Source organism: Carassius carassius, chromosome 22 (assembly GCF_963082965.1).
Source record: "Carassius carassius chromosome 22, fCarCar2.1, whole genome shotgun sequence".
NCBI classification, from domain to species: Eukaryota; Metazoa; Chordata; class Actinopteri; order Cypriniformes; family Cyprinidae; genus Carassius; species Carassius carassius.
This window is the reverse complement of record NC_081776.1, coordinates 17264485-17289679: the sequence shown is the minus strand read 5'-3', so window position 1 is coordinate 17289679 and position 25195 is coordinate 17264485. Positions and strand designations below refer to the sequence as shown.

The window sequence follows — 25195 nt, the reverse complement described above, 5'->3', positions numbered from 1 at the left end:
ACTAATATAATAATTATGTCAGTCAGAACATACATTACATTAGCTTGTTGCTTCAAGGGGTGGTTTACTGTTTTTTTTTTTTCTAGACTTGATTGCGTTTATGGGGTGCAGTCTAAAATGTTGTTAGTTAGTTATGGTTAGTTAAAAAACAAAACACATTATTATTCACATAATTTACTATTATTCCACACCGCTCTGTTCCTTCTCTGAGAAACGCGCTGATCATTTCCTGTTTTTATGAAGCCCTGCCCTCAGAAATAGGCGATGGGCTCTGATTGGTTAGTATGTTTTGATTGGCTAAACTGCCTCTAGTGTGCATCTAAATGTTCAGATACGCTGTTATTTTTAAATGCTACTGCTACTGCTTTTAAAATACGGTTTTATCTCGATTAAAGCTTTAATACAGTATGGCAAATGCATGCACATCCATGTTTAATGCTTCTCATAGCTATGTGAAAGGAGGACGGGAGAAACAGTATTAAAAACTGCTGCTTTAGAACATTGATTTTGAAACTTGTGAATCCATTAGAATAGTTAGAAGACAGAATCGCGATTCATATATGAATAGTTTTTACTTGCACCTCTGGTTTCTAGTTTTCTCTTCCTCTTCTGTAAAACAGTGCAACATGGCCTCCCCCCCCCCCTTTGCAGCCTTTTCAAAAGGGCAGGGTTTATCTGGGTTTGTTACTTCATGAACCTGGGAAGTAACTTTGTATATACTTCCCTTTCAGCTTCGTAACTTTACAGATATTGTTTATGTTCAAACAGGAACATTACACATTAACTAACATTAAAAAAGTGAAATCACAATCAGCTATACCTATCCCTAGGTATTTTTGAAAGGTATTTCTGTTCATTAATTTCAATCAAAATGACCATTTTGAAAAAATAAATAGAACATAAGTCATAAAAATAAAATTGTGTTTGTGTGTAGTAAATTGTTGATCTTTCAATAAATCACAGAATAATGTCAATTAAAACCTCAAGATGCCTCTGTATTTTTATTTATTTATTTATTTCAGAGAAGCATGAAAAATGGCTTCATATTTAACAACATTATGTAAGAGCGTGTTTGCAAAAGAAAGAAAACAATAGGCAGAAGCAGAAAAATGACCTTGCTGAAACGCTTCCACTAGTCCAGAGCAGGTGCTTCTGCTATTTATTCTGAAACGTGATCCCAACACAGTTATGGAGAACTAGCTTACCACTGTTATTATAGTATCCGTCTCAGTGTCCTCTGATGGATTAATGCATCACTGCCTTTCAACGCTTGTCAAACATGAAACCACAGTTAGGTAAGATTTGAAAGATTTGTGGCTATTCAACCAATTTAAAAAAAATAAACACAGAAAAAAAAAATAAAGAGGAAAATAAGATAAATAATTTGGAAATAAATCTCTATAAAATTAGTATACAGTGTAAAAAGCATATGTGTGAAAAGTCCATCCCACAAGACACATTGGCAGTTGCAACTTTGCATTGTAAATATTTCAGAAAGGGATCAACTTGACATGTATTTTCTTAACGCAGAAAACCAAACAATAACAGGTTTCATTTCACATAACCTGGAATATTCCTCTAAATTTTTGGATTAAAATGTTGTTCCAGGGTCAACAAAATATGTTGACCTGAGGAACTCATCTAACAAAAAATGCTACTGCTTCAGGGTATTGTTTTGCATAATCCACCAGAACTAATGCAAAACAATGCCCTCGTGTGGAATGTTCTAATGGCACGATAAGGTCTACACCAATTTTCTCAAAGGTGACCTGCATAAGAGGAAGGGGCGCAAAGGTGCTTTTGGAGTTGCCAGTGGGTTCACCAACTGACATTCACAACAAAAAAAATTGGTCATGAGAGGATTCAACGCTGTCGCCCTTTCCTAACTGCCCTGCCTTCGCATTACAATGAGTGGCTTTGAACAGCATTTCCTGGTGGCTTTTTGATACCCTCCATGACGGACACTTATCCACATTAGGCCGAGTCCCCGCAATGCCAATAGGCCGGCCCAGGCCTACCCACCGCTCTATCGGCAGGAAGTGGGTCAAGGTATTGGTGAGGAGAGAACGGCGGAGCTGGAGAAGATGCTGGTCCCATATTCGTACCAGCCAGCCCCCCATTTTTGCCCAGATTCAGTGACCGAAAGCGCTGACAGTGTTGTTCTGGTCTGAGGCCGACATGCTGAAGGATTAAGAGATTCTGTACTGGCAGTTGCTGGGCCGCTACCTCTGCCTGTGTGGGGGAGCAGCAGACCCTCCATCACATACCTTCTCTTGAGTCAGCTCCGGAACTGCTTGCAGTCCTCATCCTGTGCTTAGATAAAGGATTGAAAGCATCGCTCCTGGTCCTCCCTCATGTCCTTGAGCACTTAATATTGTTCCTGATGAAGTCCCTTGCTACAGTCACCATTTATTTGAGCATGAAAATGTACAAATCATGTATTATTCATAATCCCAGAATATATAAATTTAAAATGAACATAATTACATTTTTCTTGAAAATAAAAAAATTCAAATGTGAATCTGTTGATGTTTCTGCATAGAGTTTTTAAGCCACAAAATACTATACTGTACATACTATACATTGTCTATTTTAATGGAATATTTTTATTAACAGAAGCTTTAAACTGTATTTTCTTGATAATTGGCTATTTAATAAGTACTACTGCACAGTCATCCCGTCAATATTGTGTAACGACTGGAACAAGAAGACACACAATTATTTGTTATATTTAACAAATAATGTTTAAGGGTGACCTATTATGCCCCCTTTTTACAAGATGTAAAATAGGTCTCTGATGTCCCAGAGTGTGTGTGTGTGAAGTTTTAGCTCAAAATACCTTATAGATCATTTTTATAGCTTGTAAAAATTGCCACTTTTATAGTATGAGACAAAACGTGCTGTTTTCATCTTTCCCTTTAAATGCAAATGAGCTGGTGCTCCCAGAGAAGAGAGCAGAGCTTATAGAGCTCAAGCTCTGGCAATACCAGTGCTAGACCTTGCAAATAAGCACTCCACTATTAGCAGGGAAGGAGTGGGAGTGAAAAATGGCCCTGGATTTTCTCCAAAATAGGCCCACCAAAACTACAAACAGTTGCTACTATCTCACAATATTACAGCAATTATGTTACATTTATGGCAAATAACATCACACAACCCATGGTGACCCTGCTGACAAAAACAATAGAAACCATCACAGTAATTCTAATGATTTCCACTACAAATATCACTACAAACCATCAACTTTTAACCATTAAAACTATTAAATAATGGTGTAGTGTGTATTTTGGGACATATTACATTAGGATTTAATGGTTTTAACAAAAGCCACCAACAGAAGGCGACCAATTAACAGCAGAGACCAACAGGCACCATTAGAGTTTCCATTAAAACCAATACAATTTCACTATAACCAGTAAAACAATTACAAAACCATTATTTTTCAGTAGGGGATTGGAATAAAAGTATTATTGTATAAACTAAAATACTTGAAATCTATAGAAAAAGAGCACAATGCAAAATGTATAATATGACAACAATAAGCATAAACCTAGTATCTAGAAACCCCCCAAAAATCTGAATTGTTCAATTTGAGTATTCAGGTCTCTCTCTCTCTCTGTGTCATATTAATCAGACTTATCACAGGTGATTTCATTTACTCTAATTTCTAACTCAATAGGCCTGTCTCAAATGTAACCCATTGTAGAATCGCTGCTGTCTCTTTATGAATGAATGGAATATTCATGTCAGACAATGCAAAGTAATAAATAGCAGTGAACGTTTGGACTAGGAGTGTCCTGGGATTTTAATATAGTGCTCATAGGCTATATGCTCTATAGCAGAGATGGCTAACTTTGATAGCGATGAAGGGCAGCATTTTTTCTCCTTTAACCCTCTGGAGTCTAAGGGTATTTTGGGGTCTGGAGAAGTTTTTTCATGCCCTGACATTTGTGCTTTTTTCAGTTTCTTATACACATCTAAAAGCCTAAGTCGAATATCACTGTAATCAGCACAAACTGGGCTATAATAATAATATGTGAGCAGCATGTATGTACATATTGTGGTTTTGAGAAAAAAAAACTGTTATGCTAGGTTAGTGAAAAACTAAAAATGTTAAATCACTTGAATAAGGCAAAACACATAAAGAACATCGATTCTCGGGATTTTTGAGAACTGGAGCTTGTAGCCTAGAATTTTTCTTTCTAAATTATGTGAAAATCATCTTGTTTACTCACTTACAGAAAACAATATATTGATTTAAATTTTCTAAAACACTTTTTGTTGGTAAAAGTCATATGCGAGTAGGTGTCAACTATCATGAATATCATTGTGATTTACACCTGAGAAGACAAAGGCCTGCATAATGAGCTGCATAATGAGCCTTTAAGTCATCTGTGCCACTGAGAGGGAAGCGTTACAAGAAATTTATCTTTGCAGTTTATTTAGTATATATTTAATTATCCCACAACATAATTTAACATCCACTTGCAAGTGCAGTTAAACAGTTTATTAGGAACAATCAAAGCTGACTTTCAAAGCTGAATTTTTTTGCATCATTACTCCAGTCACACAATCCTTCAGAAATCTTTTTAAGAATCTGATTTTCTACAAAAAAAAAAAAAACTTGTATTGTTATTATTATCATTATTATTTCTGTTATTATTATTAATGTTGAAAAGAGCTGAGAATATTTTTTCAGGTTTTTTTTGGGGGGGGGGGGGGGGGTAAATTGAAAGAACAGCATTGTTTGTTAAATTTGTTACAGTTACATTTATTTGTTACATTTATATTATTTACATCAAGCTTTTGAATGGTAGTATTCAAATAGTATTTATAGTATTGTTTATTGTTATTGAAACTTCATAATGTTTCACTTGATTATACATTTAGTCAGGAATTATTGTTTGGAAAAAGTCTTTGGAAAAAGTTTGAAACTTGTAAAATTTGTAAAATGTTTACACATACACGTTATGTGAAAACTATAGTAAAAGTATATAAATAAATAAAAAGAGTCTTACTCATGTTTATGATCTCTGCTCAATAAAGTGCTTCATTCTTTTTTTCTGAGGAAATCCAAATCTCAAATCCTCAACCAAATCACATCTTTTTGGGGTGAATTATGTCTTATTCCTCTCATCGTGAAGCAAACAGTAAAATAAAAAAAGTTTGAACAGTCTCGCTGTGTTGTCTTCTGTATACGCGTTAATCGACTCCAGAGGGTTAACCAAGGGGCCAGATTACTAATCCATCTTCACACACCTTTTACATAAAACTTGTGCAATTAAGCTAAGTTAAAAATTTATTTAACAGCAATATCACCCCAAAAATTTCAAATCTCATCATTTTAACTCCCACATTCCTATTTATTTTTTTGTGATCAAATTTATTTATTTTTTACATACAACAAACAACATCACAACATCCAATCATAACAAAACAAAAACAACAACAAGACCAGATATCCTCTATATAATCCAGTACTTTAGAAAAAAGATCACTGCCAACCATCAACAGCACCCGGCTCGGCCCCATAAATTAGTGCCGCTGTACATTAATGAGACATAAACTTAACCATATAATCCATCCATAATAATGAGGATAAAACAAGTTTATATGTGTCAGTAGATTATTAACAGAATAGGACACTCCCCAAACATATGAAGAAAAGTGCCTGCTGACGCATTATTAGAGAAATGGTAGTTGTAATTTGATTTTAGTTTCATTTTGAATCTTTTGCAAGGATTTATTGTACATGCTCTATGAATAAAATAAATAAAGATATTAATGTCTGTTGTATAAAACAAAAGTAACACAAAAAAGTAACTACAGTACAATCAACTTTGTACGAGAACCAATACAGACCACAAACTGCCAAAAATATAGGTCTGCCTACAAAAAAAAAAAAATGAAAAATGTTTGGATACGTGACCGATCCACTCCAATGCAAAATATGTCCCCAGAAAGTCCCCAATGTCCAGAACTAGTAATCAAACCTTCTCTCCATTAGTTCCAAGAAAAGATTTTGAAGCTTACCAGTCACAAGGCAAGTTTGCAGGATAAAAAATCACATCAGAAACTTAAGTGTCCATGTCCACCTTATTATTTTCCTCTCCTGGGCAGTTAAGATCCCTTCTTCTGTGGCAGTGAGCTCATAAAATCCTCTGTTTTCTAACAAGAGTCGAATATCATCTGCTCACTATTATGCCATAGTTTAACTATCGCTGGATAGATGAGATACAGCTGCAGACCCAGTGCTGTAATCCACCTAAGGACTGGGATGAGGTTCCTTCTCCTTGCAAACGTGGCTGGACTGAATTCAGGAAAAAACAGCAACGTGACATTGTCCTGCGTATACAGGTGCATCTAAATAAATTATAATGTTGTGGAAAAGTTCATTTATTTCAGTAATTCAATTCAAATTGTGAAACTTGTGTATTAAATAAATTCGATGCACACAGACTGAAGTAGTTTAAGTATTTGGTTCTTTTAATTGTGATCATTTTGGCTCACATTTATCAAAAACCCACCAATTCACACAATCTCAACAAATTAGAATACTTCATTAGACCAATAATAAAAAAAAATTGTAGTGAATTTTTTGGCATTCTGGAAAATATGTTAATTTACTGTACATGTACTCAATACTTGGTAGGGTCTCCTTTTGTTTTAATTACTGCCTCAATTCAGCATGGCATGGAGGTGATCAGTTTGTGGCACTGCTGAGGTGGTATGGAAGCCAAGGTTTCTTTGATATTGGCCTGAATTTTTTGGTCTCTTGTTTCTCATTTTCCACTTGACAATACCCCATAGATTCTCTATGGGGTTCAGGTCTGGTGAGTTTGCTGGTCAGTCAAGCAAACCACCACCATGGTCATTTAACTAACTTTTGGTACTTTTGGCAGTGTGGGCAGCAGTGGTGGACGAAGTACACAGATCAAGTACTTGAGTAAAAGTACAGATACGTATAGTAAAATATTACTCCAGTAAAAGTAAAAATGCACCTTTTTCAATTTTACTCAAGTGAAAGTTTAAAAGTACTCAATTTTTTATGTACTTAAGTAAAAAAGTACTGAAAGATTTTTTATAATCCTACTGTTCAAAATACCTGGGATTTTTTCCAAAATAACCACTATATGGAGTCAAGATATATTTTTGTTGTTGATATGGACTACGTTGACGAGAGTAATGTTCACTGTGAAGCTTACACTGCGATGTACCTGAGAAAAAGCAGAGTTGACCATCTGATTTTCACCAGTAAGTAAAAAGTATTTTAAAGTTTGTTGTTTTACAGAATATCACATTTATATATGACATGATAATAAGGCCTGAAGTTAGGAAGAACCTTTTAAAGAAAATAAAATTATTTTTTCTGTTGAAGTGCTCATGATGTAATAGATCAGGATTGTAGAATATTTGACAGAGAGAGCAGAGAGAAGGACTGTGTGTGCACTACCATTGAAGGGTCACATCAAGTCAAGTCTGCTTTATTGTCAATTCTTCCACATGTACAGTACATACATACAGAGAATCGAAATTGCATTACTCTCAGACCCCGGTGCACACAGATAACATTAACATTAAAGCCTAAAAATCTAGATCAAATATATAAAATGTAGATACAACTATACAATAAGGGAATGTAAAAAAAAAAAATGGAAAAGTTTCAATGATTTCTTCAATCAGTACTGTACCCTTAAAGGAATTCATCCAAAATATAATTTAGTACTCATCCTCATGTCAATACAAAGCCATATGAGAAGTTTAGCGGAATATTTATTTGTTTTCAATTATGGCAGATAAAGATATCTTAACGTCAATCCTGGTATAACATGTCTTGATGTGCCATATTTTAAATACAAAATAAAACATACATAATAAAACATAACAAATCTTCTTTACAGGAATATGTATGTGTACTGATTATAATTTGGACTAATAAAGTTTTGGAGCTCTTCAGTGGATAGAAAGATCATTAGTAAAGACTTAAATCATCATCTAAAAGCCCTTATGCACCATCTATATTATGTAATGCAAGTTATGTTATGGTGCAAGAGCTCCTGCTGCTGGTGAATAAGGGTGAGCACAATAATATTTTATACTAACATATTACCATGTTACTTGTGCTATTTGCATTTTGTGTATACCATACCATATACAGTCATACTGTATATCACACAACACAATGCACTTCACTTGAACTTCCTTTTGTAATGTGAAGAATGGACCAGAAGCTTAGATAAATGCATTGCATTGTGGGCTCATGTGTCTCATTCTTGGCAGTACATTTCACATCAACAAATTCTAGTAAAAGCTGACAAGTAGAAGGCTAAATTATATATTTATTATATACAACTATTTCAAACTATTCATTATCATCAGTGGACATAGTCATACAGAAATGTCAGGACAACTATAATCTATATCTAAGAATTGGCTCAACAGCCAGCAGGCATGAAAATAACAATAATAATAATTTAAAAAAAAAAATGATATATATATATATATATATATATATATATATTTTTTTTTTTTTTTTTTTTTTTTTTTTAATCAAATTTAGATTTAGATGTTAGAAATAAATGGAATATAATAAAGAAAAAAATTTTTTGACAGATTTTAGTCATTATTTTTTATTTTAGAGCCACTCACTTCAAAAACTGCAATGCAAAATCTTAAGGGACATCAAAGTAATCTCAAGCAAACTGAAACACACTCTGTAATTCTGTAAAAAAATATAATTCTTTAAAAATAAAAAAAGGTTTGAAGGAAATGCCCGTAACCTGAACCGAAAAGAATACCGATATATCTTCCAAGATGTTTTTTTTCTTACATTGCAAAAAAGAAATAATAGATCACCATATGCTGTTATAAGCCCATTTCTGAAAAAAATTTTTTTATAATTATCATCAATGGATATTAAATGTAGGTGAAAAAGGAAAATGCCCATTAAGAATGATGTGGATTTACTTTTGAAATTGTAACATATTTAGATGTTTAGCATGAGAATAAATATGTTATTACAGAAAATAAACAAGTATTTTTTTTTATTTAGTTACTATAACACAAAATAGAAAATATTACAATATAAGTTGTCCCCCTACCTTGGGTATAAAGTCACCCTGTATAATCTTATAAATGACTTTTGATAGGATTCCTATTAATATTTGTATGTTTTAAAGTGTCACTGATGTAAAATTGTGAATCAACTATTCTATTTACAATTTAGTGGAATAATCAAATAACCGATGACAGACAAAGCAGAAAGAGATTAATCTAAAAGATAAAATTATAAAATGACAAATTGAATAGCCTATGTCGTATGAGTGCAGATTTAATGATTTCACTCAATTAACCAATAGGTTTTAATGTCTGAAATGTACATCTAATTAATGGAGATAGCCTATTAATAACAATAAGTATTACATTAAAAACATTAACACTAGTAACAACATGCCATTGGGGCCTTGGTCAGCCAATTGTGTTACTGGAAAATAATAATAATAATAATAATAATAATAATAATAATAATAATAATGAATAACAATGATTCTGGGGTAATCTTCATTTTACCCCATCTTATCCTACACTGTAGAATGACTCAAATGTATATATAAATATATATATATCAGGCGTAGACTATAGAAGATGTGAAAAAGACACTTTTGCACTCATCAAAACATGTGTCTGGTCATGCGTACTGCTTAGGGTAAACTGAGTACATCTGGGACATGTACATTCGTACTGTTTCCCATATATTTTCCAGTGCTAACTGAATCTGAATTAAATAAAGTGAATAAATAAATCCTTTTTGTATTTTTTATTTTACAACTTCACAAATGTAATTTATTACATTTGCAATAAATGGTTTGCCAGCTTTAGGGCTACAGTTAGCCTACAAAAATGAACACCTTATGATTATGAGCTAATTGTGAAAAATATAGACTAAACTACTCATGGCTATTATCAATTTATGATATTTAAGTGCATAAGGAAAATAAATATAACGTGAAAAAAACCTTTCAGCATCTCGTTTTTGTGTAGCGATGAAAAAAGCAGAAAGTGTCTCTACTGTACTCAGTCTACCCTTCTTTTTCACAAACCATTAGGAGGCAACACACTGTCCACACAGCAATAGGGGGCAGCACCGTAGCAAATAATAAGGGCAATGATGCGTGCTAAAGCACTTGCAAACTGAGCTTTGTCTCTCATTTATTCGGAGGATTACATCCGAGACGGCAAGATTGGGAGGGAAGCCCTTACAAATTAATTTGCAGAGCAGGACACAGAAATGGGTCGTGATGTAGTCTTAAAGGCGATATGAAGCCGGATAGTCCAGAGATCAGATTTGTTGGAGAGTTAAAGACGGTTTGCAATAGGGGTGATGGGGGTAGGAGATATCTGGATCCCATATAAAAACCCGTTAGATTGCGATCCTGCTGGTCCAGACGGAACAGATGAAGTTGATCGCATCCGCCACAACCCAAAAATAACTCGACCGTGATTGTGATCGCATCCAACAGCAAAGCAGCAGTGAGGGGAATGAGGAGGAATTTGATGCATGCATGAAAATCTGACACCGGTGCACCACTGCTGGCCTCTTTCACGCCGCATAATGGGAATAGCAGGATAACGGTTTTCCAGAGGCTTTTTGCTCCTAGTGGCAAGCGGCACCAAAATAACCAGGTCAACATTGAGCACGTGTTTTTGAACTAAGTTAGGCATTTGTCTGATCAGATCGGCGGAATGGTGTTTTTGAGATGTCGACGGAGCAACTATATATGGGCCACTCTGGGTGTGTTGGCGTTGTTGTGGCTCTACATCTTCCCAGTTTACAGGATCCCCAGCGATAAAGAAATGGTGGATGAGGTTCTTCGGCAGGGACAAACCTGGACCAGAAACCAAACCGGGGTAGATCTGTACAGGTATTTCAGTGCTTTTAGATTCGAGCATTCAAATATTAATTAATTGTGAGCGTATCTGTGATGTGCAATGCCACATATCCCATATGAATTGGTACTGTGATGCGATTTTGAATGCCATTTTAGTCTCTGAAGTCTCTTTCTCAAACTGTAATTAAGTAAATGGAGCGGCTGCAATTAGTGTCTCGTCCATGTTACCTGTCTCTCATGCTGACATACGAGTATTGCAGAGTGCAGACATCTCCCCAGAAAAACCGATTAAGAGAACGTACATGCGCAGAGAGGTAGTCGTCTTTGAATCTGTCCCCGCTCGGAACTCCCGGAAAGGCTGGCATTTGCAATGTCACAAAGAGGCTGATTCTGTTAATAGATTTGATGACTGTTAGTATGGTGATGATCTCGGTTCGAAATATGCTGCGGCAACTGTTGCAAAAATTATTAACGTTCTATAATCAGCATATACTTAATTAATTTAGAAATCAAAATCCTAAAAATGTATAGGCCTAAAGGTCTTTAAAAAGTTCACCTTTCCATAAATTAAGACCTTCAAAAAGGTATTCGGTCGGAGCAGAAAGTCTTAAATTCATAGTCATGGCATTAAATGCCATGCATGACGAAATAAAATAAATAAAAAGTAATAGTAATATTCTCTTACTCAGTGTTTTTGTATTGTTTTCCAGTTATAAATGTATTTAGTCAAGATACATAGTCCTACAAAAGATCAAAAGATAAAGGTATTACATATTGTTTCCTTGGAAATGTTTCAAAATGAAGTGAGTTTATGCTTAAAACAAGAACAAAAATCAGTGGAATCACAAAAAAATAAATGTATTTTACCTTTGAAAAAGATTTTTTTCTGAAATCATTGGCAGATATTTGTTCTTCTTTTAAGCATATATGTACTTGATCAGTTTCATTGTGGCCCCTTCCATTAATTCCTTTCGTTTTATTTAATTGGTCTTAAAAAGTCTTAAAATTAACTTAACAAAACCTACAGTATTTATTTATTTATTTATATATTCATTTTGACTGGTCCTTTGCAATTATGCTTGCTTGCATTTTTGTAATCAAATTATTTTTGTGTAATTGTGCAGAAATCTCTCTGCTGAATAAAATACTTTATTTTTTTATTTTTTTATTTTTTTATATATATGTTTTTAAGCTTTTAAAAATGTTTGTTTGTTCCCAGCCAATTAAAAAAAGGCATTTTCAAAAGCATTTGCTTCTGCTTTTTTTGAAGGAAGCTGCTGACAGAATGCTGTGACCCAAAGAGGATGTTTGCAGTTACTAAGGAGAACTCGCCAATAGGCAAAGTGTTGTGGTACGATGGGGAGATCTACCATTATCACAAAGTCAACAATGAAACCTACCGATTCTTTGTTCAGGTACTGTCTTTCATAATAGTCGATGAGCCAAAAAATATGATTAGATTTGGCTGCTACAGCTTTATACGATATATTTCAATTCAATTCAATTCAAGTTTATTTGTATAGCGCTTTTTACAATACAAATCGTTACAGAGCAACTTTGCAGAAAATTATGTTTAGTAATAGCTTATAAGTGGAGACTGTCAGTTTGTGCACGTATGACAGGATTTTTAGAAAAATGAATACAAGACGTAGTCAGCCAGACTATGAACAATATTAATATTATTAATAATTAATAATTATTATATGATGCAGTCACACTTGTAGCAATATTTGTTCTGTTTGTTGATTCAGGGTTAGCATCTTCTGAGTTCCTCTGAGGGTCAGCATCATCTCTTCTCAGGTGTTCTGGATCCAGACTGGAGCTTGTGTAAATCCTAGTTACATCCCGTGGCAAAACATAGAAACAAATAGAGACATCATTAGCATAGCTGCTGATTCAACAAAGTAAAATTAATTAGTTTAACCCGAGCTAAAGAATAAGAATGTGCATTTGATCAGATGCAACTACACTCACAATTTAAGATACATTATTCGAATGCTTGGCTAAAGAGATGTCTTTAATCTAAATTTAAACAGAGAGAGTGTGTCTGAACCCCGAACATTATCAGGAAGGCTATTCCAGAGTTTGGGAGCCAAATGTGAAAAAGCTCTACCTCCTTTAGTGGACTTTGCTATCCTAGGAACTACCAAAAGTCCAGTGTTTTGTGACCTTAGGGTGCGTGATGGGTTGTAACGTGGTAGAAGGCTAGTTAGGTACGCAGGAGCTAGACCATTTAGGGCCTTATAGGTAAGTAATGATAACTTGTAACTGATACGGAACTTATCAGTTACAGAGATTGTAAAAGACTGTAAAATTGGGGTAATATGATCATATTTTCTTGACCTGGTAAGGACTCTAGCTATTGCATTTTGGACTACCTGTAGCTTGTTTATTGAAGATGCAGGACAACCACCTAGAAGTGCATTACAATAGTCCAGTCTAGAGGTCATGAATGCATGAACTAGCTTTTCTGCATCAGAAACAGATAACATGTTTCGTAGCTTGGCAATGTTTCTAAGATGGAAGAATGCAGTTTTTGTAACTTGGGAAATATGATTTTCAAAAGACAAGTTGCTGTCTAATATAACACCCAGATTTTTGACTGTAGAAGAAGTAACAGTACATCCGTCTAGTTGCAGATTGTAATCTACAAGATTCTGTGTAATGTTTTTTGGTCCAATAATTAATATCTCTGTCTTATCTGAATTTAATTGGAGAAAATTATTGGTCATCCAATACATCATTTTACATTTTTAACACACTATGTTAGCTTAGATAATTTAGAGGTTTCATCTGGTCTTGTTGAGATATATAGCTGAGTATCATCAGCGTAACAGTGGAAACTAATCCTGTATTTTCTAATAATATTACCAAGGGGTAACATGTATATTGAAAATAGAAGGGGATATAGATCTTGTAGGGGTGACTGGAGATTCTTGTGAAACAGCATAAGACTCAAAATAGTAAAACTAATGTTAAACAGGTAATACTTCCTTGTGTTGACTTTCTCAGTATCACTGTATTTTATCATTAATTCATGTTTGCTGTCACGCATTTCTTATGTCATACATTATATACTAACATTCTACACACACTTAGTTTCCATCATCACCTCTATGTACTTTCTGATAAAATTTGTAATGCATGACAGAATGGTGTAAACTGTTCAAAATTCCCATTAAATCAAGATTATACGCTCAACATGTAAACACAAGTGTGGTTAACCATAAATTCAGCATAACCAAACCGTGATTTTTACACAGAATCACGAGAGAGCAAATATTGTTGGTTTCTTTCAGTATTACAGTATTAAATAATTATGTATTTTGTTGTCCATTTAATTATAAAAAAATGAAAGTTCAATCGATTAGTAAAGTAATAGCACACTTATGGTGTTTTAAATCTAATTCCATATTTGTCTTATGTGATGACCTTCATATCTTCAGCAGTTACATTAAATTACAGATAACTGTCTGGAATGGTTTTGCTATAAAACATAATTATGAATGTGTATTTGTTTGAAAGCAAAGCAGTTGGTCCTTTTTTTCACCCCCACACTTCTCGAAGCTCAGCTCAGCACTCTGCCTTCTAAAAATAAACAAGCATGGGAGAGACACCCGCATGGGCTCTGATTGTCCTGTACTGGGCACCATTCTGCCTTTCAGTCACAATGTTCCTCCTACATAGCCTCAGAGCCCACGCTCATTATTGATGCACAACGAATCCCACACACACAAACATAATCCCACACACAGTCACAAACACACTAGCCTCACTCTAATGTAGTTACACTGTGATTTAGAACATTTATTCAATGAGATCTATGGGTTATGCAGGCCATGTTTTTTTCAATAAAAGGGATCAATTAATAATTTTATAGGAGATTTAGACATGAATGGATCTTTTGTGGATATAGACATTAATACAGTAGATGTTGAATATGTGTAGCAATATCATGCAGCAAACTTAAAAAAAAAATACTTGGGGAAAAAAACTTTTTTTTTTTAAAGTTAAAGTTTAAGTGATAGTAGAACAACATTCAGTTTCGGGCTGCAAAGTATGGTGGATATTTAGGCCAAAGTTGGAGAAGATAAATAATCTTTGCCATTATTTTATCTTTGTTATTAAAAAAATTTAAAAGAACAAAGATACACATTATAAATGCACATAATATTTGCATAGTGGTATTTGCAAGTATTTAGCAGAAGTATTCAAAAAATGTAATTAACAAATATAAATAAACAGTATATAAACTGATTCCTATTAAAGAATCTGTATTAAGGTTTTTCAGTCAAGAGTACTGAGTGATTTTTAAAAGTGACGTGACATTCAGCCAAGTATTGTGACCATACTCAGAATTCGTGCTCTGCATTTAACCCATTTAAAGTGCTCACACACACCGGTGAACACACACACACACACACTGTGAACACACCCGGAGCAGTGGGCAGCCATTTGTGCTGCGGCGCCTGGGGAGCAGTTGGGGGTTCAGTGCCTTGCTCAAGGACACCTAAGTCGTGGTATTGCCATGGTATTGAGACTCGAACCCACAATCCTAGTGTTAGGAGTCAGACTCTTTAACCACTAGGCCACAACTCCCCCTTTCTCTCTTTGTGTTTGGTGTTTTGGTGTATTAATTTAGTGTTCCTGTAGCTCAATTGGTAGAGCATTGCGCTATCAAGCGGAAGGTTGGGGGTTCAATTCCCTGGGAACACATGATAGGTAAAAATTGATAGCCTGAATGCACTGTAAGTCGCTTTGGATAAAAGCGTCTGCTAAATGCATAAATTTAATTTTAATTTAACATTTTTAAATTTTAAAGGAATAATTCAACCAAAAATTTAAATACATTGTGTTTTGTTTTTATACCTTCATGTAACCACACAAAATTGTTTTAAACCTAAATGAGTTTCCTTCTTCTGCTAAACAAAAACTCTATTTTGAAAGAACCAAAGAGTTGCTGGTTCACAGTGTCTTCCATAGTATTTTTTCCCCTACTAACAAAGTCATTGTGGGCCAGAATGGAAGTGTTTGGTTATCCAGATTCTTCCAAATATCTTATTTTGTGTGCAGCACAAGAAATAAATTAATATAGGTTTGGGACAACATGTGAGTGAATAAACAATGACAAAAAATAAATTTTAGGGTAAACTATCCCTCTAATTACAGTCAGCAGCATGTAGCCTACTGTCCCTTTAAGACCTGCATGCATCTCAGATACATGCATGCATCACTTTTTTTTTTTCTTCTTTTTTTTCTTCTTTTTTGATTTTAGACATAATCAATTGAGGCAATACATAAACCTTATGTGTTTTGACAGTATTAACACTTAACACTTAAAACATAACTTAGTTCAGTAATCAGGCACAGTTTGAAGGGCTTTTTCGTTTTCATGTGTGCACTTTGAGTGTGTTTAGAAAAACAGCACGTCAGAACAGCACATGAATGAAACATTTAAATAACCAGTGAGGCTTTAAAGCAGATGCAAAAAAAAAGAAAAATACTTTTGTGAATAAGTGTCCCGTTAGAGTAACTCTATTGATGAGTTAAAACTGATGTTAATGTATATTAATTCCGCTGCGCCAGTACTGCAGCTGATAGAATGTGCGCTGCAGCACAATAGAATGATATTTCTTCAAAAGCAGATCATGGACCGGACCGCAAAGGCACTTTAGACATTGGACCTCAAAGTCTTAGAAAACTAATTTTCTAATAGAGAAAGTAACTGTAACTGAATATAGATGCGTGACATAGATACCAATTTGAGATTATCTGGGAGATAATGTGTCATACATGGTGTGTGTCATGTATGATGTGTTTGTCTGATCAAAATGTTTAAAATGTTTGTTTTAGTAACTACTATGACATATTCAGTAAATGTTACCTACACTCTGAAGTAGAATCCATAGTATAGCTGCACATCTTTAACTACATTATTCTGTATTAACGCACCAAGTCAGTTGATTTACTGATATAATCATTAGACCCAAACCATATATGTAGGGATCAGAATGTGATACAGACTATAGCGTAACCCCTTCTGTCCTGGACCAGTAAAAAAAAAATCATCCTTGTCATACAACAGAAACCTCCCAGAAAACCTTTGCAACCACTTAGCAATACACTAATAACCACTCACTGCAGCTTAGCAACGGTGTATCAACTCTGTGCTCACCACCCAAAAGAAGCACAACATATTTAAAAAACAACAACCTAGTAATCTGATTTTGATTTCTAGGGTTTACTTTATTTGAATCTCTAAATCCTGTAGAAGGAAAATATCTGATGAGTGTTTAGTTATGCATGTGTGAGGTGAGATGAAATTGGTGGCCTGTAATGCAAATTAATTGCCAGGGGGTCTTACAAAGGGTCTTTTCATCGACTCTGTTTACCACTCTTTGAAGTGAATGAATATTGAAGTAACCTTTATTTAAATATGTATTCATGTGGAAACAAATGATTAGAAATGAATTTCAGAAACAAATGGAAATGGAGTGTTTGTGTGTGTTAGACTCTTTATTGTTTCGACCCATTTGTATAACTCCCACTGTTTTTGTGTTGCTAGGATACACCATTGCACCTTCCTCTGAAGAAGTGTTCAGTTGTGGGCAATGGAGGGGTCCTGAAACACAGTTGCTGTGGAAAAGAAATTGACCAAGCTGACTTTATCATGAGGTGAGATTTGTTTAAGTGTCATATCATATCAAAAATCATACAGAATTAAGAAAATGCTTCTATCCAACAATATTTGGAGCACATAATGTCGTGTTTGAATAGAAACATGAGTACGCAAGTTAAAACAGAGTTTAAATGCAGAAAGAGTTTGTTTATGGATGTGGTTTAGAAACATGCTATGGTATGTCTTCAACTTTCTTGAAATTAGTAACGGTCTCAGTTAATTGCATGAAGGCAGGCAGGACGTTCCACCACAGTTAAGTGAAGGTGCCTCATTGTGAAGGAATGTTTTGTGCCCCTCATTCACTGACTGTAAATTGCAGAAGGGAAGATTGAGGTAGGAGGCTCCAGTTGTAGTCCTCAAAGCTAGCATCAAATCCTTGAATTTTAAGTAGGCAGCTACAGGAAGTCAGTGAAAAATGGATTGTTTGAAAAGAAGATGTCCTGCCAAGCTCTGCATCATCTGCAGAGACCTATATGTGCTGACTAGAAGGCTGGCCAGGAGAGCTAGTGTTTAGACTAGGAGCTGTCTTGGTTTTCCTGATATTATAAAGTAGGGCTGCACGATTAAACAAAATTAAATCACAAAGGTAATAAATCATGTTTAGGCAGAAGCAGCGTTTTTTCAGTAATGCATGGTTCTGTGATCAGCAGTAAAACTGTAAACCGCGCTGAAATTTTAAATACACCTCGCAAGAAACCCACGAAATGCCTATAGCGGTTTCCGAATAAACTGAAGATTTAACTGCTTTCATTAATTCATTGTGACTAATAAACACACGACTACAACAATTTATGGTCTGAGTTCGTCTTATTATAATTTAATCATACGATTATGAACGCACTTTTTGCGAATCATATCAGTGAAATCGACTCTGTGTAATAAATGCTGCTCTGTCTGAAAGCATGTGCTGGAGATTTACTACTAGTCACAGAACCGGCTTTACTGAAAAGATGCACATCACACAAAATACAATCACATTTTATTAATCTTGCAGCCCTATTATAAAGCATTAATCTGCATGATCAGGCTTTTGTTGAGATGTTGGTAGTATACTAATCATCAAACACTACCAGCAGGTTCTTTGTCCTGATGGTGTTAGTGTTGATGAATCCAGTTAAACTGTGATATGGTGTTCGACTAACTTGTTTGCTGTGATTTTCTGTGCTCCGGGATCACAAGGTTGAACTGGAGGTGACTTTCCTCTATCCAAGTTGAAATGACTGAAGGGTAAGCATAGATACAAGCTGCGACAGTGGGGTCATATTCGAACAACAGGTAGCTTCACAGTTATAGGAAAAGACATGTGCCTTTTTGATCAAGCGTAGTGAGGTTGTTTATATCAATAAAAGAAGACGACCAAGCACTGAACCTTGAGGCACCCCAGTAATTAGCTCAGACACCCCTCCTCTCCAGAAAACCATGAAGGATCTGCCTGTGAGATAAGGCTGAAAACAGTGAATGCCCGGGTCAGAATAGGTGGACAAAAGTATCTGGTTATTTACTGTATTCAAAGCAACAAAACAACGAGAAACGATTATCTGGATCTCTATTGAGCCATAGAGCTTTATTGAAAACCAGACTGGTCTCAATGGAATGTCATTATTGAAGTCAGAGTGTTTGTTAGAGTAGCTTGTCCTGTAAAAAAAACCCACAGAACTGACTGAGTACCTAGGAATTTTGAGAGAAAATGGAAGAGACTGTCTAGAGCAGTGGTTTTCAACCTGTGGGGCGCAGTGGTATTGCAGGTGGGCCGCCAATTACTTTTAGAATAAATAATAATATTGTTAGTATATGTAAAAATGTCTAAGTCATAAAATAACATAATTTCATATATATAATTAAATAACAAAAAATAAATACTAAACTGTTACTATGCTTCCACTATTTGAGCTCGCTGATTGGTTTAAGAATAAACCACCAATTTATCTTAGATATTTTTGCTGCATATGCTACAGTACAACAAATTCAAACATGCATAAATGGCTTTCAGCATGTTCCCTCCTGACTGCTTGCTCTGCTGACTGTCTACCTGCTGCTGAGCTCTGCCTGCATCTTTTCAAGTTTTGCTGAGCAGTGCCAGCCCGAGTTATTTTCTGTTAATTTCCAGTCCATTCTATGGCTGTGTGATTAATCGAAATCGCCTTAAAATAACGATTTGAGCGTGCATGATTTCTGAATCGCTTTATAGCACCTATTTCAACACCTGAGGCACCGCTACAATTAATGAGCTCTATGAACAATGCATGGCAAAAAAAATTCCCTGGACACAGGATTTATTTATTTATATTTTTTTGCCATAAGTCTATAAATTTTGTTACACCTTTACTATAGTGATTATTTTGACTTATGTCTGTTCTAGAGACGTTACAACTTTTTGATAAAGCTCCAATTGGTTTTCTTTTGGAAATATGTTTCAAATTCATCCTGAATGCATTTAGCATTTATATGTGTGCCAAAACAGTTAACAATCTAGCTTCTGAGTACTAAATTATTAACTTAAGAATAGTGGGGTCAGTACATTTTTTTGCAGTGGGCCGCACAAACATATGTGTTTGGTTGTGTGGGCCACGAGTTGAAAAAGTTGGGAACCACTGGTCTAGAGGCTACTTAGAGACAACTAGGGTTAATTGTCAACATTTCTTTAGTGGTGGGGTTAGCTAAGGCTACTTAAATATGGAGTGAAAGTTGCAAGTCATGAGAGATGTAATGACATGAGTGAGAGCCAGTAACAGTGTTGGGGTCATATCCTGGAGAAGACGGGAGACAATCTGGTCTAAGGGATGGAAGAAGAGGGAAAGAATAGAGTAGAGGACTGCATACAGGTGGTGGTTGGTTGTGGGTGTGTGGTGTAGAAAAGTGGTCACTGAATGTTGTTGAAAGATGTATTGGTATTAAGTGACCGTGGCAGCAGAAACACTGAGGAGGAAGAGGATACATACTTGCTCAGGATAGCAGAGTCTTTTGTCTCAGCCATATTTTTCTCAGTAAATCGAGTAGCTTGATCCAATGGTCACGGAGAGATCAGTAAACCAGAGACTAGAGGAAAAGGCGTAAGTGCTTACACAGGGGTGTTCATTCCTTCTCCTGGAGGGCCACGTCTCTTTCAGAGTTCTCCAACCTGCTTAGAAGTTTCTAATGATCCTGAAAACCTTGATTATCTGCTTGCTGGCCTGTGCTAACCTGTGATAGAGCCGACATTCTCAAGGCAAGATGTTAATGTGGAGCTGAGAGTATCAATAGAATCACCATAAGACATGGGACTTTTATCAAAGTTTTCACTTTATTAAAAAACAACAACATTAACAACAGTGCTTTCTTGTGACACAGACCGAGAAACATCACTTCCAACAAAACTTATTCTACAATCTCTTTCCCTCTCCTCTACCTCTAGATGTAATCTTCCTCCTCTGTCCAAAGAGTACACTGCTGATGTTGGTACAAGAACACACCTGGTGAGCGCGAATCCTAGCATTATTGAAAAGAAGTACGTGTCTTCTCCTTCTTATTTATTTATTTATTTATTGTCTTTTTTAATTTGGAGGGTTATGGATTCACCGATCATAATTTATTTCATAACAATATTAACATTTCAGTAGTGGATACTGTTAACAATGGAAACAATGATTTAGATTCCAAAGTGGCACCTTTCTGCTCAACCTGGAGATTACCGTAGGTTTCATAAGATGCATACCATTATTTTTGTCACAGCAGGCTTTGCTTTGGTGACACCACTACTAAATTGTTCAGTTGGAATTGTTAGCTTTTTTATCACAATTATTTTGCATTTTTAACACATCACGTTTTTTTTGACAGACACAAGTGCGCTGTTACTTTAATGTGTGAGCAGCGTAGCAAAAATAGACTCGTGCCGAAACCATAGCTCCTGCTTCCGGGGTGAATGCACTCATGTATTATTATGCAGGCCAAAAAATATATGCACCGCTCATGCTTGCAGTGTGAAACCGGTCTGTGTTTTAGTCAAGAGACAAACATCTGAGAAGTTACATTGTTGTTTTGACTCTGTATTTTTTATTGATATATTTGTTCTCCTGCAATACTGTGGTAATTCAATAAAGTAACACTTTATCTCATTCTACTGTACCATGTTTTTCTGTTACAACTTTTCTATGTCTTGTTCATCTTAGCTTACAATTACAATGCACTGTTGTCTGATAGTGTTCGATTAGCTCTTCTATATGTGAAACAGCCTCAGCTATTTGTGGTTTCTGGGGTAGTTAGTTGCATGCAGCAATGGTAGGAAAACCGAGACAGATTGGTCAGAAAAGGACACGCAGTTCTGCAAACAGCTGACTACATGTCTTGAGGGATGAATATTGACCTTTCTTAGTGGATTAGCATATTCACTCCTTGCACTAGCAGGCAAGAGATCTCCAAAGTGCTTTGTTAGTACCAGGGCCAGTACCAGGTCTCTTTATACATTATATATATATATATATATATATATATATATATATATATATATATATATATAAATATACAGTACAGACCAAAAGTTTGGAAATATTACTATTTTTAATGTTTTTGAAAGAAGTTTCTTCTGCTCATCAAGCTTGCATTTATTTGATCAGAAATACAGAAAAAACAGTAATATTGTGAAATATTATTACAACTTAAAATAATAGTTTTCTATTTGAATATACTTTAAAAAATAATTTATTCCTGTGATGCAAAGCTGAATTTTCAGCATAATTACTCCAGCCTTCAGTGTCACATGTAACATCCAGTCTATCACATGATCATTTAGAAATCATTCTAATATGATGATTTATTATGAGTGTTGGAAACAGTTCTGCTGTCTAATATATTTGATGAATAAAAGGTTAAAAAGAACTGCATTTACTCAAAATAAAAATAAAAAATCTAATAATATATATTCTAATAATATATTTTCTTTACTATCACTTTTTATCAATTTAACACATCCTTGCTGAATAAAAGTATTGATTTTATTTTTAAAAAAAGAAAGAAAAAGAAAAATTACTAACCCCAAATTACTGACCAGTAGTGTATATTGTTATTACAAAATATTTATATTTTAAAAACATAGCTTCTTTTTTTTTATTTTATTTTTTTTACTTTTTATTCATCAAAGTATCCTAAAAAAGTATCACATGTTCTGAAAAAATATTAAGCAGCAGAACTGTTTCCAACTTTGATAATGAATCATCATATTAGAATAATTTCTAAAGGATCATGTGATAATGATCCTAAAAATTCAGCTTTGCATCACAGAAATAAATGATAATTTAAAGTATAATAAATTTAAAAACAATAATTTTAAATTGTAATAATATATCACAATATTACATTTTCTGTATTTTTGATCAAATAAATGCAGGCTTGATGAGCAGAAGAAACTTCTTTCAAAAACATTAAAAATAGTAATGTTTCCAAACTTTTGGTCTGTACTGTATATATATATATATATATATATATATATATATATATATATATATATATATATATATATACAGTTATATTAGTTATATTAGTTATATTAGTTATATTATTGATATTATTAAAACAGCATATCGATATTTTCATGTTGCAAAATTTGTATTCCTAAAGGTGTATGCATTCAAAAACAAGCTTAAGCTCAGAAACTTTATTTATTATAACTTTATTATTCACACAGTGCCAAGGAAATAACGAGATGATAAACAGGACACAGTATAAATAAAGAGCTACAGTTAACCAGTAATAGACTGACAGTTAGAGGATCAGGGTAATAATTTATTCATCCGCTGTTGCCACATTATCCTTAAATAAAACAATTTGGTTAGAGAATTTTATGTGTATTTTGAAAACATGTTTTACTTAAACACATCACTCCAAATTGACAGTAAATGAAAAATTGTTGATCATTCCTTTTTTTTTCCCATCAGCTTTCAGAATCTACTATGGTCCCGCAAATCCTTTGTGGAAAGTATGAAGGCATATGGTTCCAGCTACATCTACATACCAGCGTTCTCCATGAAGCCTGGGACTGACCCCTCCCTGCGGGTATACCACTCCCTTGCAGACTCCACCTCCAACCAGACGGTCCTCTTTGCCAACCCGGACTTCCTTAAAAACGTTGGTCGATTCTGGAAGAACCACGGCGTCCATGGCAAACGGCTGTCCACAGGGTTGTTCCTGGTTAGTCTTGCGCTTGGTTTGTGTGAAGAGGTGACCACTTACGGTTTTTGGCCTTTTTCGGTGGGGCTGGATGAGCAACCGGTTAGCCACCACTATTATGACAACATTCTCCCATCCTCAAGATTTCACGCCATGCCTGAGGAGTTCCTGCAACTCTGGCACTTGCACAAGAGTGGCACACTGCGTATGCGGGTTGGTGATTGTGCAAAAGAAAGACAGGAGCCTAAAATGGAAAAATAAGTGGAAGTGTTGCCAGGGCAACTCCGTATATCCCCACTGGAACAGGATGGCCAGGACAGCGATTAGCATGTGAATACTGTGGGTTATAAGGTGGTGCCCCTCCCCCAAAGCTGGGCCTCTCTTTGGTGTTTATATGCTTGAACCTCAATTGCTACCAACTCACCCCACCCTCTTGTTGCCAAGGGACTGTTGTAAAGACTTGCATGTGTACCCGTCCTCATGTATGCACTCACTGGAAGCTTGTTGTGTCCGTCCATAGAAGTGCTGGGGTGATGAGGGGCTCAGGTGTCATGTGACCTATTTAAACCTCATCCACCAGCAGACCCTTGAATCTAAGGACCATTTGTTCACTTAAAATAAAGACAGACTGGGGGAAGGGTTGCTTCAAACAATGTCTTAAGAACTTTAAATGGGATCACAGAAATTGGAAGCAATGCTCTGACAATTTTTGTTCTGTTCTGTCTTGAACACTGATTCTTTTAGGGTTTTGAGGAAATGGAATAAGGAATAATATGGAAATCCTTCTTGCAGTGTTCACATGTATACAAATCAGTGTAAAAATACAGGTTTAGCCTGGAATAGGGAAGGCATTGAATGTACAGCCACAGTTTTATAAACACGTTTAAAAAATTTGACACTGGTTTAAAGTGACGGCTGCAGATTATGTACTATTGTGAATATATTTCTAGTTGTATTTATTTTTAACATTCAATGAAGTAGGACATTTACTGAGAACCAACTTGTCAGTCTAGATCAGTCATGAAACTCATTTCTTTCATGACCACAGTGCTTTGTCAAGTTAGGAGTGGGAATTCATGGGTCGAGAGACCACATCTAGTTGGAAGTCTTCCACAAAACGGATGAAGGCCCAAATTCTGTAGAAGTGTGAGTGAATTGTATGTGTACCAATGAAAAAGTATGATTGAGTTCATGGTGACACCTGTGATGGCATCTTTAAGTATTATTTGTGTTATTTGTTTGTGTTTGAATTTAGTCATTAGTAGATCTATGCAGTTGTGTAATAAGCTCTCGTCACATGGTTGAAGGGGCACCAATCATAAGATAAATGTTTTGTTGTTGTTTTTTTGCCTGCTAAGGTGCTGGACACCTATTCCGGAATGTGTAAATACTCAATCACCAATTTCTTTACTGTTTCCACCAGAATCATGGGTTCTCTGAATGTAAAGGCAGCCATTTTGGTAGTCTGCCCAGTAACTTGTTTCCTTGA

General features: G+C 35.1%; 1 protein-coding gene across 1 annotated transcript; it reads left to right on the top strand.

Annotated features, from left to right (window-relative positions):
• The first annotated feature begins 10198 nt into the window (after positions 1 to 10198).
• Positions 10199 to 24972, top strand: st8sia1 (ST8 alpha-N-acetyl-neuraminide alpha-2,8-sialyltransferase 1). Its single transcript, XM_059505507.1, has 5 exons — positions 10199 to 10922; positions 12160 to 12304; positions 17455 to 17564; positions 20960 to 21052; positions 23475 to 24972. The coding sequence occupies exons 1-5, from the start codon at positions 10744 to 10746 to the stop codon at positions 23965 to 23967; spliced, it is 1020 nt and encodes a 339-aa protein (XP_059361490.1). The 5' UTR covers positions 10199 to 10743; the 3' UTR covers positions 23968 to 24972.
• The last annotated feature ends 223 nt before the right edge of the window (positions 24973 to 25195 follow it).